Here is a 13,472-nt window from a genome sequence, read left to right as displayed (position 1 = left end):
CTATGGCTCTATATGACCACATTGCCAACAGTTAGTAATTGAATAGCAGTAATATAAAGATGCTTTTCTCTAATTTTTAAAATACTATCATCTGAGCATGGTTGATTCCTCTTTAGGATTTCAGCTACTTACTAACAATATGTTTAAAATAAACCCCACCAACTTTTGTTCTGTACTGTTTACGAAACAGCTGTTAAATTGGGTGGGTAGCTATGCCATGATGCATCATCATGTGTGCTTAATCTGTTTCATACAAATTTGCTGTGAAAGTGCTGGGTCAATATAGATAATGTGCAATCTGTTCTAAATGACCAGTTGTACAATAAGTGGAATACGTGGGAGACAGTTATGGATCTCAAGAGTCTTTTCATCAGTGCATGTATTGAATTAATCTCCTCATAAATGCTTATTCAGAGAGTGCCAGAAGACAGTTCTGGTTGGTTGCCATGGCAGACACTATTCTTCACGCTCCTTGGAGAGCTTTTTTATAAAACGAATGGAGTGTGTTTCCAACTTTACCACAAAAAGAGGCAGTGGTTAGTGTGGATTTTATCAACAAAAGTTCCTTTCCCAGTCTGATTCTCATTTTTTCCTCTATTTTGTTATGTTTTCATCCAAATGTTTAAGGGGTCTGTCACTGCTTCTCCTTCTGTGTAAGTCTAAGCCAATATATTTTTCATCATGAGAGCAACCCAAAAAGAATGAAGCTCTTGCAGCTACGGATATAGCTAACCAAAATTACTAGGCATGCCTTTGAAAAGAACTGGTGGAATTTCCTGATAAGCTTATATGTCTGAGCAGAAAAGTTACTTATAAAGATTTTTTATATATACTTAGATATCTGCAGCTACATGTCTTTACAAAAAGAAATCCAAGAAATACTGGGCCTTTTTTTAAAGTTAAAAGATATTCTAGTGTGCCATGTTGAATCATGTTAGGGCATTTCACCACTGGGCCATACTACTGTCCTCTTTTACAAATTATGTGCGATCTTTGCAAATAGATTTTGTTAATGTGCAATGGCAGAGCTTCTTCCTTTACTATTTCCGGCCGCAAGAGCTTCCAGTAGGGCTTGCCAAAATCCTTTTTGTTGGGGAATGCATGTCCTGACCTTAAGTGATGAAGTTCTATGAGGAGGAAGCCAGACGCCATCCAACTGCCATCCCACTGTGGACATGAATTTCTTAGCTGCATTCAGTTTTCTCCCTTGGACTGTAACTATTTGAAGCAGGAGTGGGGAAAGTGAAGCCCATGGACTACATATGACTCCCTGGGGCTATTTTTGAGATTCCCCTGATCATAATTTTTACCTTTTAAATCTGAAAATGCTCCTTGTGCATTGTAGGGACCACTGGGGCAGTTTTGGGGACACTGGGCTGTTTTAAGCCTGAGGTGCTGTTTTCATAAGTGTAAGTAATTTCTGTTTCTTTCTGATTTTGCCTGAGCCTCTTGCTTAAAATGGCCTGCGCTGTCAGTGCCTTTTTTCTTGTGGTTGTTGTGTGCTTTCAAGTTCTTTCTGACTTAGGATGAGCAACCCTATCATAGGGCTTTCTTAGGGCCATTAGAACACCGGCACTTTGCGAAGAGTAGCTTGAGAACTGGCCTGTTTCTTTATAATGGGCACTTTTCCAAGCCCTCTCCCTCAGTACCTTGGCTCCAAAGACACCTATGAGCCACATATTGAAGAAATAGGCTGTTCTAAAAGAGGCATGCTCTGGCTGGAGACATGTGATGCAAGCAATTCTGTATGGCAGTGGTGATAGGGCATTCCAAATGGACACAGATTAAGGTAACTCAGTGCAGGCTTTCCATGTTTTGACTGCAGTTTCTAAAATGAAGGCCGGGTACAAATGCATTTCTTTCCCTCTCTCCTCTACACTGTCTTGTGTAAGGCTTAATGTGGTGGAAGAGCTTTGAGTAAACCTTATACAGGGTAGCATTAAGGGTAGCATTTCATATGTTGGCCCTGCTGTATGTTCTAGTATGAAGACCCCCTTAATTGTATGTGTGGTGGCAGAAGGTTTGGCAACTTCAGTGCTCACTCTGTTTTTCCAGTTATATATAGACCTTTCACAACAATAGAGAGGACAAGAACTAAAACACTGTTCATTTGTTTGTAGAAGCTAATATGAAAATATCAGCTTATTGCAGGAAGTACTCAGAACAACTTTAGCTATGCAAATAAGTAGCTGTAAAATTAGTAGTTCAGAAACATTTTTGCTAGCCTATCTGCCCACATATGTCAGTTGAAATTGCTTGTGAATTATGATTAGCCTAAAAGAATTAAACACACATAGAAACATACACACAAACCTCCCTTTCTCACCTGGAAACAAATGTATAAAACAAGATCCTATTTACAAGACTCAATCTAGGTCTTCCTTTGTTTCTCTCTCTTCTTTCTTTCTGCGTTGACTACTGTAAACAAGGCCCAAATGCATTTACTTGCAGTAGGTAGGCTGTACTCTGACATGACCCTTGTAGAGTTGGCAGCATAAAGCAATGACTTTCCCAGCTTTGGCTGTGTAGGTACTTTGGGCAACATCCAATGTTACTAGACTATAACCATTGAAATGAAATCAATGGGGATTATGTAAATGGTGATTAGCAAATTCAAGTAACCACTTACATAATTCCATTGGTTTCATTGAATCTTTGTTGTTGTTGTTTTGTACTTTGAAGTCAATTCAGACTTATGGCAACCACTTTCATAGGATGTTTTGATGGCAAGATTTCTTCAGAGGAGGTTTGCCATTGCCTTAGGCTGAGGGTGCCAACTTGTGCAAGATCGACCTTTGAATTTCCATGGCCGAGCAACATTCAAATCCTGGTCTCACGGAGTCCTAGTCCAATATTCAAACCACTATACCACAGTGGGTCTAGTTGGGATTAATGTTGGATTTAGTCCTATAAGGTTAAGTTATAAAGAAATATCTTACCATAATGAATATGACAGACAAAACCTGCTAGCTAAGGTTGGTAACTATGATTCCTATATCTCAGGGACTGGTCAGGCTTCAAGGTAGATAGAATTATTTTGGGACAAGAAGACTTCCCTGAAAGAAGAGGGTTTTTTTTTTAAACCGTGTGCTTCTGGCTTCTGTTGCAGTAGGCTGCTTTGGAGAAGTTGCTGTAGACTCCCCAAGAGATCTGCCTGTGTTCAGACCTGAATATAGACCTGCTGTTTTGTGGCTTTTCCTGTTCCATTGTTAATTTTCTCAGTTATGTTTCCACTTTCCTTTCCCTGCCTTAAATGGTTGAAGCTGCAGTAGAATTTCCTTTCTTTGTTAGAGGCACACATGGGTGGTGCCATTGTTAGCAAAAAGTGTGGTGGGAGCATCTTAGGCATATGATTGCACCCTCCTCCTTCCCTTCTTTTCTCCCAAAGATCCTGGCTAAATGTCTTCTTTTTCCCCTCATTCTTTTCTGTGCAGAATTTGGAAAACTTTATTTCCAACTTAGAAGTGTTGTCTCATTCATTGGACTGTTGTTACTGTGTGCCTTTAAGTTGTTTCTGACTTACGGCAACTCTAAGGTCAATCTATCACAGGGTTTTCTGGGCCTGAGAGTGTGACTTGTCCAAAGTCACCCAGTGGTTTTCCATGGTCGAGAATTGAACTCTGATCTCCAGAACCTTAGTCCAATTCTCAAACCACTACACTACACTGGCTTTGCTTTTTAAAAATTATTTGAATGGCATACTAGAACTACTGTAGCTGATGTTTAATGTATCATGTGATATCAAGTGATATCACTAGTCTTTAGTTCTGATGTTTTGGCCCTGAAATCTCAAGGCCTGTGATGTTCCTGACCTGACAGGCTTAGCTGAAACAGTGTTTCAAAATTGGTCATATGGGTCTAAACGTCTACAGTTTGCTTCACTTTTTCGGCGTTTCATTAAAATAAATGAACTGTGGAACTGAGCATAAATAGGAGCCATTTACTTTCTATAAAAACCTGAACTGAAATTACAGAACGTCTTTCAGAAATTGTCTTGAGTCCTATAAGTTTTTTTGCTGTGACAGAAAATTCAGATTCCCCATGTCAGAATTTAATGTTTACTGTTCATTTTATATGATGTGTTTGTATATATATGTGTGTGTGTGTGTGTGTGTGTGTGTGTGTGTAGATATCTATACATTGGTAGTATATAGTTGAAGCTATACAGTAGGGCATGGGTAAGAATCATACATGATTGGGCCAGCAGCAGCAGTCTTAGTCACCATAACTGAGAGTCGCAGTCCAACAATAGCTGGAGGACCATGTGGGGTTCCCATCCTGCAATAGCTGAAGACCAAAAGTACATCCAAAGGTCTGGGTATGTGTCTCCTGCTCTTTATCACACAGAAATCTACAGGATTGTATATACATGATTTTCTGAAACAACTTTATGGGCACATGTCCTCTACAGCAGGGGTGAGCAACACGCATATGATAGATAGGAACAGCTTTGTCAATTTCTTTTTCAAGGAAAACCTTAAGGCATCTAATGGGGATTCAGTGGAGTTTCAGACATTCTGATAATAGTTAAATAATGTGACCAAGCTCTGCAAAAAGATGAACTAATACGTTTTATACAGCATTTTCCCCTAGGACGTAAGACTACAGCTGTGAGACTTGATAGATTTTTGCTGCTGTTTTATTATACTGTGGCCCAGACTAAATGAGAAGCCATTTAGAAACCACATAAATGTTGTTGTTGGTTTTTCTAAAAGTAAATTGCAACAGATGAGTCCTCCCATTTGGTTTGGGACCTTGGCATCCACAGAGAAGCTCTAATATACCCCCTAGTCCAAATATCCCCATATGATCTGAATCACATATCCATGGGGTGCCTGCTATTTACACATGGTGGAGGGGCTGTTCCAATTCATGCCAAATTATTTTTAAAAAATACTACTACTATGGTGGATCAATTGAGCCCTCCCCTCCTGTTTTTAATTGAGGAGAAGCAAGACTCAGTGGTGACAACTGTGGCAGGTTCTATGTCCAGTTTTACTTCCCACCCCAATCCTGGGCTGCCAAAGTAGTGATAAGTGAACACAGAAAATCCACTGCCAGTGTCTGAACAATGAATTCTTTAACTAAAACAAGCACACTTCTGATCCTTGTCTAAAACAAGGTGCACGGTCTATGTGTATCTTGCTTCATATGAATGCAAGAGATTTTTATTGCCATGCCTCTGTAATTTGTTAGCAGGGATTTTGCACATGCACATAATTGATTGGGTGTGTACCACCGACCTCTGTTCTCTGCAAAAGTCCCATTCCAGATTGGGGGCTCTTGCCTCCTATCTCAGTTAATAAAAATTCAAGGCATTACTGATTGCATAAATGGTATCTCTTTGGCTTTGGACCTAGATGAGGGTTTGTTATAAATTACTATGCTTTAATCTGCTTGAAGCTTAAAGCTGAATCTAGAAAAAGATTATTGCAATAACTAGCAGCTTGCTTCAGCCAGAGCTGGGCACTTGCAGGTCACACTGACTTCTCTGGAAGAGATCTAAACATGTACTTCCCTTTACTTGAAAACCAGTGCGGTAAGAAACACTTTGCTTAGGTTGCATCATGTAAACATGTACAAAGGTTTCTGGCTGAAATATCTTTGCTGTAGATATGGGAAATGGTTTTGCAGAGAGACGCAATATCAAGAAATTCAGCAAAGGGAAGTAAATGGATGGTCCTTCCTGTTTATTTTTGTGTTTATTATGAAGTAATGTCTGCAGGCGTTTCCAAGTCAAGACCTTTTTGTATTATATGCTGTGTCAATATTCAGGTAATAATGTCCTAAAGTCAAAAAATAAACTAAGCTTTCAGTTTTAAAAAGATTTTATTATCACAGACACATCCTGCTTGAGGCTTTACATGAAAAGGCTCAGCAGACAGACCTTCAGTGCTGGGAACATCCTAAATCACTTGTTTTTCCCCCCACAATAAATCAGTTATTCAGTAACAGCCAAAAGGAGAGACAAAAAAAGTACCCTGGCACCTTACAGCCTAACACAACTAGTCTTCCGGAATCAATTTTCACCAGTTGTCCCATTGACAGGTTTGCAACCCCACCATTAAATGAGATTTAATTACATCCCCACATATACTGAAGCCTGTGATTTCTATCAACAATTTAGTGTTGTGCAAGGCATTGCTCAGTAAATGCCATTTGCCTTCTAGCCACCAGTGTGTGTGTGTGTGTGTGTACGCAACAGAGTCACTTTTGATGTATCATGTTCCCAAGTAGTTGCCTCTCCTTGACTTAGCACACCAATTGAATTTTCACTAATACTAGTTCATCAGTCCATGTGTGGGAAAAGGGCAGCCATCAGGAAGAGCGTGGCTGAGATGCTGATGAAGCTGCAGTTATGTTAGCATAAGGGAGAACATATACAGTACATACAAACTCTGGCACTGGATTCTTCCCTTGCACGAATGCTATAAGTACATATGTTCTAGTGTAACAACACCATCGGGTACAGCTCACATAATTATCAGGAGTGCTTGTTAGCCCTCCAGATACTAGGAAGAGGTGAGCAACAAGAGCACATATTTACATGTCTGTGACTCCTACAGGCTGTACAGACCAGCGATAAACGCCGGCCTGGGGGCAGAGTGGGGGTGTGGTGTACACATGACGCACACTGCCATCATGCTGTGTGCCTGACCACATGGCACTCTTCTGGCACTGTGTTCACATGACACAGAGGGTTGCCCTGTTTGAAGATGAAATTGTATTTCCTGGAGGCTTCCACATGCATAAGTCTCCTTTCATAATAAATGAACATTTGGAGGTGTGGATAAGACTCGAAGCTGCAAAATCAATCAGGGGCTGCTTCAACGGTGCTCTCAACTACTGGTTTATTCTCAGGGCTTTTCACAGTTGCATGCAGGAATTCCCCCAGCTCCACCTGAACATGCCAAGTATTGAACTGGGATTTTGGGGGAGGCAGATTTTGTGCTCTGCCCTTCCCCAACAGGTCAACGCAGAAGAAAAAAACATTAAAGCAAAAAGGCAGAGGTCATAATCTCAGCCTTGGTTTTTTTTTTTTTTTAGCAGAGATTGCTGCCACCATATTATACAAGGGTACATAGCATGCTTTGCACGGTATATAGGCAGCATAGCAAATGAGAACACCACTTTTATTTTTCTACATTTGCCATAAATCATGGCACAATAAGGTTGAGAGCTGGAGAAAATTGCTCCAGGATAAGTGAATTACTCAAGTTTGATGGGTCATGAATTCAGTATTACTACTGTATTCTGCTTTTGCCGATGTTTTACAATTAATTAATTTAGTAGTAGCTTTTTTAAAAAAAGACATTTAAGTAAATGGGGCAGGAAAGCTGCCTGAAGGAGAATTTTAGTGCCATCATTTAGCTCTTGAAGATTATTTGTCCCTGCCACTGCTGCTACGGTCAGACAAAATAGTATGGAAACCAGATTTAATTGGCCAAAGGTGAACTGGAAGTATAGCTTTATAGCATTTTTAAAATGTTTCTGAAGTATGTTTTGCATTCATATTTTACATTGGAAACTTGAAACTGCCCAGTACTAAGATCTCAAAGTGAGCAGGTACACCACTCATTTGGTTATGTTCCTTATTAGGGCAAGACATTATATTCCCATTTTAATAACATTTCTGAATTTGCATTTGTACACATAAATTAGCTTGTGCAAATTTTACACAAAACTGCTGTTGTACTTTGCCCTTTTCTTTCTATGCATATTACTGTTAAATATCTTCATATTGTGATGTCTCCTCCTTTGGAGGTTTTTGGATGGAGGTTGGATGGCCATCTGTCAGGGGATGTTTTGGTTGTGTTTCTCTTCATGGCAGGGAGTTGGATGGGAACTCTTCCAATGATTCTGAGCTTCAAACCTGGAGTTTTATATTTAAAAATCAGCTTCAGACAAGCTCAGCTCTAGCATAGTGTGACCAAGGGGACATGGCCTAGCATACCAATAGTTGAATAAGAAATGGCAAGAACATGAATCCCTTCAGCATCAACCCCACAAAAACAAAAGGGAACATTACCAAGAGAGGCTACCTTCCCATCGTCCTCATAGAGAGCCCTCTGGCCTGGACCCAGGAGATCCCACTCCTTTGGGGTAAGTTACATGGCCATCTTCTCAAAGTAGACTGGAGATAACGCAACACTTCTGGAATGACCAATAATCCCTCCTCAGGTATCTCCCAATACAAGCCCTTAGAGCTCCACAATCTTCAGAAGAGGCCCTTCTCGCTGCCTCGCCACATCCACAGGCTCATAGAGTGGGAACAAGGAGACAGGGTCTTCTCAGTGGATGCTTCCAGACTTTGCAATTTCTTCATTTGGGAGACTAGGATGGCTCCATGTTGCTGTCCTTCAGTTCGCAAGGAAAAATATTCCTTCATGGTTTTAGAAATTTGCTGTGGTGGGCCTTCAGTGGTGTACTGTGTTGTTCTGTTCCTTTGTATGTAATCTTTTAATGAATTTTAATGTTTAATAACTTTACAGATTGTTGAATTATTTTTAAAATAATTTTTATAGTTATACTGTTTATATTTATGTTTTTGTATTATTTTAATCTCCAGTTTTTAATAAGCTGTAATTCTCTTTGAATGCCATTATTGGAAAAAAGGTGGGATATAAATGAATTTTAAAAATACATGTGACCTATAAAATAATAAATAATAAATAAATATTAAAAAATACAATAACATTAGGACAATGGAAGACTCTTGGAGAAAGACACAAAGATTTACTAAATCTCAGGACCTTAAAGAAGATTACATCAAGATATTCAACAGATGGTATCTCACTCCAGAAAAATTAAACAAACGGTATAAAGAAGTTGACCCAGCATGTTGGAAGTGCAAAGCAACACATGGATCTTTTTCACTTATGGTGGAGCTGTTCCATTATTAACAATACTGGAAATCAATACACTCTAAAATGTCACAAATTATAGGGAAATGTATCCCTATGAGATCCAAATTATTTCTGCTTAACATGACATACTAGACAAAGCAACTCAAAAAGAGCATTGGAAATTATTTCTATATATGGTGACATCTGCACACATTCTCTTGGCTAAATATTGGAAAGGGATAACAATACCATCAAGTGAAGAGTTAAAACTACTGGACATGATTGAATCAGATAAACGTACAGGTAGATTAAATAAGTCAATAACAGAAGTAGAAAAAGTTTGGATACCAGTGATAAAATATTGAGAAAAGATTGGCATGGTTTGATTATATAGTGTCTTGCAATGAATGGGGAATGAACATTTACAAGAAGACTGTAAACTTGATATAAACATATGGTTTGATGTTTTTTTTTTAAAAAAACCCTTCTCTTTGATTGTTATACAGGTACACTTTTGTTTTGAAATTTTGGTAACTCTGTAAGAGTAAGTTTGAGTGACTTTATAGTAACTTTGTAAGAAGCAGATCCAAAAAACCTCCTTGAAATAGTAAAGATTGCTGTGAATAGTGTGATGTAAATAATACATAAGGTAAAAAGAAAACAACAAAGTTAAGAGTTAAAAGGAAGAAATTATGAATGTAGAAGGTTTTCATTCTCACAAACATAACTAATTACTAGAAATGGTTAGTGTGTAAATAATACTGTTGGCTATGTTTTATTTGTATATTATAAAGGCTATAAATAAAATGTTAAAAAAATAAAAATACATGTGACCTTATGTACTTTGAAGTAGACATATAAGTTACCACACAAATGGACAGCCTGAACAAACCTATCTTGTAAATTCTCCCCAACAGTTTGTTCATTCTTTCTTTCACCAGCTCCAAGGCAAATTGAACTGGGAGCTTATTGATCAGAATTAAAACTGGAAACTTGGGCCTCATTCACACTAGGTTTTGAACTGATTTGGAAACCAGTTTAAAAGGGGGTGGTTCACACTTGTGCCAGTTTTTTCCAACCTGATTTTTTTTTTGGGGGGGGGGGTTCAAATCCTCCTTAACCCAGTTCTTTTGAAACTCAGGCATTTGCCGCATCTTTTTAAAAGAACTGGGTTACTTTAGGGAGCCGCCAATGGGAACGTGCTGCCATCTCATTTAGGTTACTCAGGAAGATGGGGAAATGGGCATGGGGAGGAACATACTCATATCACAGGTCTTGGCAAACAGCCGCTGTTTTTCCCCTCTCGGCGCTCACAGTTCAATGGGCGAAGATACTGGCTCTTTAAATCCTGTGAATTTAAATTTTCCATGCTGAGAAGTGGTCCCTTTTAAAATCACTGCACAGTTTTTCCCCTGCTTCTGCTGGTGAATTAGTTCTCTTTTCCCTGTTGACCAGAGGTTAGGGAAGACAGAGAGGGGATTCCTGGGGGGGGGGGGTGCATCATTGCATTTGCTGGGGAGTGATTTGTGGTTGCCATAGACGATTCTTCCCTGGCATGGATGGATTTGTGGCTGCCATGGGGGATGATTCCTTGGCATGCATGAATTTCGTGTGACAATGCTTTAAAGAAAATTGCGTAATTGCTGTTCATTCCTGAACAAGATCTGCGATATGTCACAGTAACAAAGATGAGTGTCACTTGGTTAAGAGTTTTAAAAAATGCTGGCTCCAATTGCCATTCTGAATCGGTTCCAAAGTAAATGTAAACGTGAAGTGGGTTAAATTGCCATGGAGAGCTTTGATCGTGGCAAGCAAAGTCTGAATATCTATTCAGTGTTGAATCGATAGAGCGATTCAAACCGATCCATTGCAAAAACATGTGTGAATGAGGCCTTGGTTTTTTTATTCTAGCATCAGGTGTACGATGTTTGCTTACTTTCCATTTTTATGCCTTATTTCATTTCAGCAAATGAAGTTGGCAGTAGAGTCCATAAAAGAAGAAACTTCTTAGGACGACTAAACCAAGCAACTTCAGAAGAAGAAAGAAATATATAAGTATTAACAGCAAGAAATGCCAGTTTTCCCTTGATTCCAATACTTCATGCTGCAGCATTTTCATATCCTTATTCACCACTAAAAGCCTCACTGAAAGAAAAAACCCACCTACCATGCATACCTTACAAAATGTAGAACCCAGCTGAAGCCTGTGCCATATCTGGTTATAATTGAATGCTTCCAACATAATACAAATGTCCTTTAAGGATACCAATATTAATCATAATTACTTAATCTTAAAGTGCAACTTTTAAGAGAATTCTGGAGGCAATACAGCTTTGTATTCCTCATGGCATTCAATTTTTAAAATCTTTTTTTATACCAGAATATTTAGCCAACTTTTTTTTTTTTTTTTTTTGGTAGATATCTTATTAGAAATTTCTCTGCATTTAAGAAATTTATGTAAAATGTGATGTATACATTTCTCCCATAGGACCAATCTAGTACAAGATGGGGCTTTTTTTTTTGGGGGGGGGGGGTTATAACAAAGATATTTGTATTGTATTAGATTGTTTGTTACAATACTTTAAAACTTGTGCACTCCATTTAGAATCTGGAAAAGGAAGATTTGGAATGAAATGAAGCTTACCCATCTTGATCCAGTCCCTATGAAATGTACCAATTAAGCTGTACTTGTATGGTATTTCTGCTGAACATTAAGTTCCACTTTGCTGGGTTGCTAAACAGAGGCCGTGTTAAATAAGAGTTTTATCTATCTAGCAAGAAAATCATTAAAACGTTTAATCATTGTGAAGGATGTTTTTGTTTGTCTGTTTTACTCCTCCTGCGTGTACCAAAATGTCTTGCTGTTGGCATGTAATGATGGCCAGAATCCTGTTTTTGACACACATGCTTTTAAGTTTGTTGCACCATCCAGTACTTCCTTGCCCAGTGTTACTCTGAATGTAAGTCATTTTCATGGCACCAGTGTGCACCCAAAGGCTATTTCGTGCCTGAGGAAGTCAGGGATACCTGGACACCCCACTGAAATTCTGCATCCAGTAGAAAAGAACAAACCTTGTCCCTTCTTGAGTACACTAGTATTACTGACTAACTTTCAACAGGGCAATGGCTGCTTTTCTCTTGCTTTCATCAAGCTTTTGTGAGGCACCCAAAGATACTGAGAAGTTACAAAGGGGGCAGGGGAGAGAGAGAGGTCCTGCAAAAGTATGCTTGCAAAGCATTACACTCCATGAGCTTTGTGCAAGATTGTGGCTGATGTGTCAAAACGCTTTGTCTTATAGGAGTAAATATTTGAACTTAAATCTTTCGAAATGTATTGCATAAGGTAAGCAGGGTTTTCCCCCTCTGGTACTATGGTGCTACCCATTGTTTAAAGCTAAACTTCCTTCTCTGTGAAACCTTTTGAAGTTAGGCAGAACTTTTTCAGTAGCAATAATTGAACTTCCTTTGGTACACGCTAGAAGAAACAATATTATTAACAGGGATAGCATAGGAATGCTGTAGATGTAGCATATATCATGATTTTAGAATGACCTTTGGTAAGGTCCCTTATGATATTCTTTTTAAAAAGCAAGTAAAATGTGGACTGCGTTCACGCTTAAAAATTTTAATTAAAAAATTTAAAAATGTGGGCTAGATAATGCTGCTAGTAAGTGAATTTGTGATTGATTGACGGACAGACCCCAAAGGGTGCTCAGCAATGGCTCGTCTTCATCCTAGAAAGAATTAGGATTCTCTCCTGGGGCCAGTGCTATTCAACATCTTTATCAAGGTCTTGTATGATGGATTAGAGGGCACGAATATCAAATCTGTGATGGAAGGCAGGAAACAGTGGGGTGCATTTTCGCCCTTGCCCAGGATGTGGCTTGCAGAAAGAGCCAGGCACCAGGGACTGAGAGGCTTTATAACTCTCAACACGAAGTCTGGAAGAGTTGAGAGTGGAAAGAATGTCAGGGAAAGGAGGGGATGGAGTAAACACAGAGGAGGGAAACTTTAAAAGGAAGGCTAGATTACAGAGAGTGGGTGAGGTGGAACCAAAGCCAGGAGAAGAGGTGAGATTCCAATTAAGGGAAGAGGGGAAAACAAGAGGTAAGGATGCCGGAGGGGTAAAGGTGGATGGGGTGAGTGAAGCCAGACCAGAAGGAAGGGAGGAAGGGAGGGTGAAAGGGAAAATATGAAGGTCTGTTGAAGGGAAAAGGGAGCAAGGCAGTTGCAAGAAAAAGTGCCTGGAGTATATTGGAGCGAGGCAGCAGTACAGGAGAAGAGGGGAGAAAAGCCTAACAGGTGGATCCTAAATACCTAAGCAGAATATACAAGGTCAGAGAGAGGGGCACAACAAACACTGCTCTGGGAACCAGCCAGGATGAGAGAGAACTACAGCCTCTATCCTGAGCAAGGGCTCCCAAAAACATCCAAGGCTTCCAGACCCTCCATGGTATGTTGCCAACACTGCAGGAGATAATGAGGAGGAATACAGTCCCCAGAATGCAGCCCGCTGTGGGAGTGGGCACAGATAAATGTGTTTGGAGAAAGCCGACTGGGAGAGCTCCGAAAAGATGTTGGCTGGAAAGGGGCATGGCACTGCCCTGAAATTGACTGGTGGCCAGA

At 39.5% G+C, this 13,472-nt stretch overlaps 1 protein-coding gene across 2 annotated transcripts in view; it reads left to right on the top strand.

The window, feature by feature from the left end:
• Positions 1 to 10,992, top strand: part of ANO10 (anoctamin 10) — a 77,125-nt gene extending 66,133 nt beyond the window's left edge. For both annotated transcript variants that reach the window (XM_089532870.1, XM_089532868.1), the window contains exon 13: positions 10,813 to 10,992. In XM_089532870.1, the coding sequence (XP_089388996.1) occupies positions 10,813 to 10,857 (45 nt within the window). In that variant the 3' untranslated portion in view covers positions 10,858 to 10,992. The remainder of the gene's footprint in view (positions 1 to 10,812) is intronic.
• The last annotated feature ends 2,480 nt before the right edge of the window (positions 10,993 to 13,472 follow it).

This window comes from Sceloporus occidentalis, unplaced genomic scaffold (assembly GCF_023333645.1).
Source record: "Sceloporus occidentalis isolate IW3139 unplaced genomic scaffold, rSceOcc1.0.p SCAF_7, whole genome shotgun sequence".
Taxonomy (NCBI): domain Eukaryota; kingdom Metazoa; phylum Chordata; class Lepidosauria; order Squamata; family Phrynosomatidae; genus Sceloporus; species Sceloporus occidentalis.
Note: the sequence above shows the minus strand (reverse complement) of the source record. Positions and strands in the feature narration are given on the sequence as shown.